Source organism: Musa acuminata, chromosome BXJ2-9 (assembly GCF_036884655.1).
Source record: "Musa acuminata AAA Group cultivar baxijiao chromosome BXJ2-9, Cavendish_Baxijiao_AAA, whole genome shotgun sequence".
Taxonomy (NCBI): domain Eukaryota; kingdom Viridiplantae; phylum Streptophyta; class Magnoliopsida; order Zingiberales; family Musaceae; genus Musa; species Musa acuminata.
The window spans coordinates 1,261,383-1,268,631 of record NC_088346.1 but is presented as its reverse complement, the minus strand read 5'-3'; the positions used below and the strand labels follow the sequence as shown (position 1 = coordinate 1,268,631).

Sequence of the window (7,249 nt, the reverse complement as noted above, 5' to 3'; positions counted from 1 at the left end):
AACTCCACCGACGATTGACTTGCGTTGAGTCATTGGGAATGCTATTCGATCGTTCGCATCACTCCCCCACATCTCTTTCCGGCTGTCTCCCTCTATTGCGTCTTTCCTTGCTCACCTTTTCATTTCGATTCCACTCTTACTTGTCGATCGGTTTAATGTTCTTTCTGGTGTAATTGTTTTGTTATTTTCTTACACTATATTCGATTTAATTTAGTTTCCGCATCGACAGACCAAACAACAGTCTCTAGTGGATGATTTAGTTTACATTCGCCATCTTCTCAGTGGGGGTGGCGAGAAGGATAAAAGAGTCCTCTCCACACTTGTCACACTCTGTCACCGGTATGCGGCAATAACGCACGCACCGAGCCAAGAATCCATTACCATCCCCTTCTCCTTCCGACAAGCGAGAGAAGCGGAGGAGGCCATGAAGAACGAGCTACGCCTTCTTCCCCTATCTATTCTCCTCTTCGTTGCTGTCAGCAGCTGGGAGCTTACGGTCCGCGGCGTCGAGTTAAGGCGGCCAGCGGCGACGGGCGTCGGATGCAATGGCTCCATAGCGGAATGCCACGCTGAGGCGGAGTTCCTCATGAATTCGGAGACTCACCGTCGTTTCCTGGCGGATGGCGGGCATATCTCTTACGGCGCCCTCGCCCCGGACAAGCCGGCATGCAACGCGGGAGGTGGGCAGCCCTACAGCAAATGCTTGCCAGCGCGGTCGGGTAACAAGCCGAACCGCGGCTGCAGTGTTTACAATAAGTGCCGCGTGGGTAATTAAAGGTGATCAGATGAACTGTTATCTCCTCCTCCTCCTCCTCCTCCTCCTCCTTCTTCCTGTGTGCTATTACCGTTCGCTGGACAGCATCTTGTCGTGAAAGCATTCTTAAACTGGATGAGAGTGACCGACGGAAGCCGTTCATCAGGGTAATTTGTGTTCTGATCCCGGAAAACACGCTTGTGGCGACGTTGGTGTTCGTTTCCCTCATCTTCCTTCGGAAAGCATGCGTTGCTTTGTATCGTTGGCTTTGGGAAACAAATTTGGTCGATGATGTTATCCAATTAGTGCTTTTCATTGCTAATCATAAGATGTTGATTTGATCAGATACGAACGACTCCCTCGGACGAGCCAAGCTTCATATGTTCCCTAAATTGTTGAGGAAGATCTCGTTATCTTCTTTATACAGAGAACGAGCAGGTCTCGTACGCGTAGATCTCGGTATCTTCTTTATACAGAGAAAGAGCTGTTGACCGGAGAGTTAACAGGGCTTAGGTTCATTTCCGAATGCGTAGATCCGTCGAGGAAGCCCACGTGGGTCACGAGGGAACGATCGACCGGAAAGCTGAGGTGGCCGGTGGACTCTCGAGGCATTACTTGCTTGCGACGATTGGCTTGAGGTGCGCCTTAGTCATGTTGGTGCCCTGCACAAGCGATCAGCATCGGAGGATGTCTTGACTCGAATTTTCTGATGATTAAATCAGATGTGGAGAGAGTTTAGTAAAACTCATAAGAGTTTATTTGTTTCTAGTTTCGAGGGCTAACTTTTATACGACCAGTGGCATAAGGCCAATGGCAGGATAAAGTACCCCTTGCATCCATCCTTGAGGGGCTCATTGATGATGGTAATCGATAAGTACACCCCATGATGAGTAATGTTAGGAAAGGACGATCGTGATAGTATGGTTTATCGGAGTTTTGAGCCTATCTAGGATAAATAAGAGATGATCTCCTGCGTCATTCTTCTTCGGGGATCGAGACGGGCAGGGGCTAGTGGATTGCTCTCCTGCTGGCGGCTGTAGAGGGAAGGCGGGAGCTCCTTTGCCCGTCTGTCGGCAGAAGAGTATAAATATGAACACTGTAGAATGGTGAGTTGACAGTGTTGACGTTTTCTCTATCAAATTCATATACGGCGTCGATCATCCTTCTCGGAGTCTGAGTTTAGAGGATAAATCTTCGAACATAAGATAAAATGAAGTCTTCATGCTTACGAGCGGCAGTCTTTGTATACTCGCTACAGGCACCTCACAAATTTTATAGGAGAAGTAGAAAGAAGTAAAAAGCTTTAGGGTGGATGAGTGTCAGAGAATGATGTAGGAAGGATGCAGACGAAGAGTCGTCCTGTTTCGTTTGCTAATGCGACGAAAAGGGTGTCGGCCACTGGTAAGCCTGTGATGCGCGCACCTTCGTCCAAGCCGTCGGCGGAGCTACAGTGGTCTTCCAAAAATTGGATGGCTTATCTTATTGGAAAATAGATGAGAGAAAAGATAGAAAACATAACTAAAGAAACTCATCTAATGATTCTACCACAGTTCATAAACTCATCTGATCTTATTGTAATTATTCTTTTTCTGTGAGTTTCGACCGCAAGATAAAAAGAGAGCTAAAATGAGAATTAAGACACGTCAATCATGATAGTATTTGCTCTTACCGATAGATGAAATCTTCAATCGTTTGAACATTTGAGATGATAATAATATTATGGTATTTGAGAAATATTCTCTAAACTAATCAAATTTATCTAAATAAAAAAATGATCGCAAGAACTGTAGAACGCATGATCTTAATAATCATAGATGGCTACGTCCCACCTGTCGATTTAGAGCTCTAAATAATCAGAGATGGCTACGACCGACCTGTCTCGGGTTCATCCATTTAGGAGAGCTCAAACAAGTACAAAACCGAGGGAGAGGAAGATGCGCAGATCATTCTTCTTCCTGCTGTGTGCATCGGTCCTTTTGGCCGACGTCCTTCCGTGGGACGTCTCCGGCGCTGCTGCACGCTCGACCTGCAACGAGACGCAAGGCCGTGGATGCCGAGTGGAGGAGGAAGAAGAAGACGTGGAGTTTGAGCTGGACTCGGATATCAACAGAAGGCTGCTTGCAGGCGGGAATCGGTACATTGTTAATGGAGCTCTCGCCCCGGATCGCGCAGTCTGTGGAAGCAGCAATGGCAGGAGTTACAACTGCAACGGCAAGTCGGGTCAGACGGGCGGCGGAAGGGAGTGCGGTCGGGACTACTTCCGTTGCTGAAAGATGATGGATTTCGAGCGCAACGCACTCCAACTTGCTATGTTTGCTGCTTCTATTCTATTTTGCCGTGTTATTCCACTTGTTGCTCTCCTCTCCGTTCTCGGAGCTCTCTCTATATTAGCTTAAGTTGTGCTGTACGATTTCATCTGCTCGTAATAGATTCATGACATGTTATTCAGAATATGATTCGAGATCCTATATTTTATTTTATTTTATTTTTATCTAAGCATAAAATCTTAAATTAACTTGAATATTAGATGAATGATGTCGTACGAGCCCTCGCCACTAGTTTTATACATGATTCTCATGATACAAAAGACTCATCTTCGAACGAATTGTAATAAAAGAGAATCTATCTCCCGAAAGATATGGCTCTTTGTAAAAAAAAAAAAAATGGATCCGCAATTAATTTTGACACCAGCATAAAAATAAGAAAAGAAAAATAATATAGAAAAAATTATATTAAAAAAAGAGAAAATTTTATCAGCAAATTAACAAGCATATGATTAAAATTTTTCATGTAATAATAAAAAATAATTATTATTCTTAAATATGTGTGTGTTTAAAATTATGAAATAATATTTAATTTTTTAAAAAAATATATTTTATCATGATTATAGTTATCATATTATAGGAGAAAAAAAGATTAACTATCCAGTTATCAACATCTTCCCTTCATAACATTGTCCTGTTGGAAGTCATTTATTTGCCTATCCACCGCAACATTTATTTGCTTGTTTTACTTAGTTTTTCCTAGCTTTATTTCCACGCAGAACACAGAACTACAAAGAAGTAATGATTTGAACTAATCATATGGATGTAACTTTCAATTGTAATTAATTATATATGTTCGAATGTAGTGGGTTCAATAACTTATGTTGAATAGCAATAGAAGCCTAAATGGAACACTTGGAATATCTTTTATTTACCATCATTAATCATTTTGAATAGCAATTTCATCCAATTTTTAAAAGGTCAAACTTGCATAGATATCTGTTATGTGAAGAATAAGATTCATGAGATAAGGGAAGGAAGACATCATGTTTAGTCAATTTGACTTTCTTATGAGTAAATTTTTTATACTAATAAAAATATTACACGATTGTTTATTGATACAAAAGAATACCATCAACATATATGATAATTGTTATATCCTATATTTCTTGTATCTTCCCTCGTCCAAAAACTAATTATAGGTTATCTCCTCTCACGAATCAAAGCTTTTTTTGAGTAGAAAATATTGAGACGCCAAACATAATTCGTGTTATAGAGTTAATCTAAGAACATGACTTCAATTAAACAATTGTCATGATTCATCAATAATAATAATAATATTATTATTATTCATTCCATTTTAAAGGCGCTTAATTCTTGAAAAATATCATATTTGATATTGTATCTTTGGTGATCATAAATTGTTATTCTTGTTAAGAAATATATTGACGAAGATGAAGATAAAAAAAAGGAGTTAAAATATAAAAAGACACAAAGATGTGGTAATGTTTATGGAATAAATTATATATATTAAATTATATTAGTAGAAAAATATATTAAATATTTAAATGAATTTATGGATGGGAGGTAGGAAGAATTGTCTTGTGTGATAACGAGAAGATAATGGTACAATGGTTGACGTGGATGAGGTGGCTGGTTTCCATGACTAAGCTCGTGATAGTGTCGCAGTGTCTTCTAAAAATTAAAGAAACATGTTTTTGTTGGACCACATTATGATATTTTATTAGAAAATAGAGGAGGAAAGAGAAAAAAAAGAAAAAGTAATCGATAATGATAAGAAAAAAGATAATAAATAAAAATATATCAATTTTCTCGGACTAAAAAAAAAACTCATATAATCTATTCTACCACTCATATATGGCAAGCAAACTCAGTTCATTAATATTTGTTCTCTAACGAAGATTTATTTTTATATTTAAATTTAATAAAAAATAATTTATTGTTTATTGATAGATGAAATTTAGTTTGATTTCTCCACTCATTTCCTTCCGTGAAGGATTTAGAAAATCGAAATAAAAATTATTTAAGATGATAAAAAAATATACTCTGAATTAATAAATTTTATTTAAACGAAAAAATGGTCCGACCCATCACGTGCATATTTGTATCTCACGAATCTGAGCCGTAAAGGACACGTCGCATGTGATCCTTGCCGGATGGCTACGTCCCACCGATCCGAGCTGTAGAATACACGTCCTGTGCGACCCTCGACGGCTACATCCCAACCGTCTCGGCCTATGGTGCAAAGCTCCCACCACGTTATTTGCATGGTTACGTGGTGTATGAGGCTGGCATAGATGATTAATTAATTGGTTTCTTCCTTGAAGTTGAATCATAGGCTAATTGGATATTAGTCTTTATATCCTGTATAGTTAGTTATCTTAGTATTTCAGTTTTTTTCACTTAAAAAAATTATATTAATATTCTTATAATTACGAAAATAAAATAGTTAGATTTATTTACCATAATATAAAAGATAAACTAGTAATCTTAATGTTTCATTTGATGGTGATAGATAGTGTTAGTGGTGGCCGATGATAGTTTCGTTAGGGGCGTGAGTAACTATTGTGGATGAGGAGAGTGACGGTGAGAGATGAGGATTGCTCTGCATCTACGTCAACGTTGATGTAATTGTCGAACGATGTTTCTCTGCATATACGTTAGTGCTGATGTAAATGCCAAGTGGTAAAAGGGGTGAGGATACAGATGTTGAGTGGTCCTTTTATCGCTCGACAAGTACGTCGACATCGACGCAAATGCAAAGTAACCTTCATCTTTCGTCGTTGCTCTCCTTATTTATAAATAAAATATATTAAACTGTTACAATCCTATAAAATGACCTATCTAAGACATTATACAAAAGATTAGAGAGTTGATAAGGGAAAGGAATCCTCCCATAAGATACAAACTCTTTTCGTTCTAGCTTTCTTAGCAGCTCAATTATCAGTTATCTGCTTGATTGTATTCCCGGAAGCAATGTTTTATTTTTGTAAGAAATCAATAGCTGGAACAGATCTTTTATGTCTAGAATGATATGATTTGGATGACCGATGCCAAATTACCAACTAGTAAGTCAACCCTCACGAGAAAGGATAAATAATTTGATATAAAAATAATTATCTTCTAAGATTTTATTAAGGTCAAAATTGATCGTCAGTTGGATTCTGCGTATTTAACCAACCTAGTCTGAAGCTAAAAGTGAAATCAATTGAATTTCTATCGAACACATTGACTTGAGCATCTCAAGAATATAAAATATTTAAAAATATTAAAATTGATATGTATTTTAAGATTTCATGAGTCCATATATTAAAGGGACAAAGAATCATAGTAAAAAAAAAAAAAGAGTCCTCCAAAAGGAAGTAAACTATAAAAGTTAGAGTTTTATTTTGACGAGGGAGAGCAAAAATGTGAGCAATACTTTAGTATTCTTGTGCGTCTTTTTATGGTACTTGGAAAGAGAAAGTACTTCTAACAGTATATGATAGATTATAGAAGAAAATTATGATTGAACTCAATGATCTTATAATTTATCTTTTAGTTTTTTCCATATAAGTGAAAGTTATGGAATCATGTTAAATCTTGTGTTGATTTTTTATTATATTTTTTGATTAATTTTTTGGATATATTTTTTAGTTTTCATCCCTCCCAATAAAAAAAGTGATTAGTTCCTGAACCGGTTAAAACATATGATTTAGTTAGTGCATTTGCGTATGCCATTTAATATAATGACTAGAACCTAACTAAAGACTTTTATCGATAATAATTACCCTACTTATATTGGTTTAAGATGAATATTTTTCTAATAAGATTTATTTGAAGGGATCAAATTGTTAACATTTAATACTAATGTAAATGATGTTATTGGATCGTTTTTATCATGATTCGATTGACCTGAAGGTACTAGTCAAAGTGACGTAGATTTAGAACTTCGATTGGATTGGAGAATGTATTTATCTCATCCCAAATTATTAATATTTAATACTAATGTAAATGATGTTATTGGATCATTTTGTTGTGATTCAATTGACATAAAGCTACTAGTCAAAGCGACTAAATGATGTTATTCGATCGTTTTATCGTGATTCAATTGACCTAAAGCTACTAGTCAAAGCGACTAAATGATGTTATTGGATCGTTTTGTCGTGATTCAGTAGACCTAAAACTACTAGTCAAAGTGACTAAATGATGTTATTGGATCGTCTTATCG

At 37.1% G+C, this 7,249-nt stretch overlaps 2 protein-coding genes across 2 annotated transcripts; both read left to right on the top strand.

Annotated features, from left to right (window-relative positions):
- The first annotated feature begins 424 nt into the window (after window positions 1-424).
- LOC135623964 (rapid alkalinization factor-like) lies at window positions 425-775 on the top strand. The gene has a single exon (XM_065127435.1). It carries the CDS (start codon window positions 425-427, stop codon window positions 773-775), a length of 351 nt encoding a protein of 116 aa, XP_064983507.1.
- A 1,838-nt stretch (window positions 776-2,613) lies between these two features.
- On the top strand, window positions 2,614-3,024 carry LOC135623963 (protein RALF-like 33). The gene has a single exon (XM_065127434.1). It carries the CDS (start codon window positions 2,614-2,616, stop codon window positions 3,022-3,024), a length of 411 nt encoding a protein of 136 aa, XP_064983506.1.
- Window positions 3,025-7,249: the final 4,225 nt, after the last annotated feature.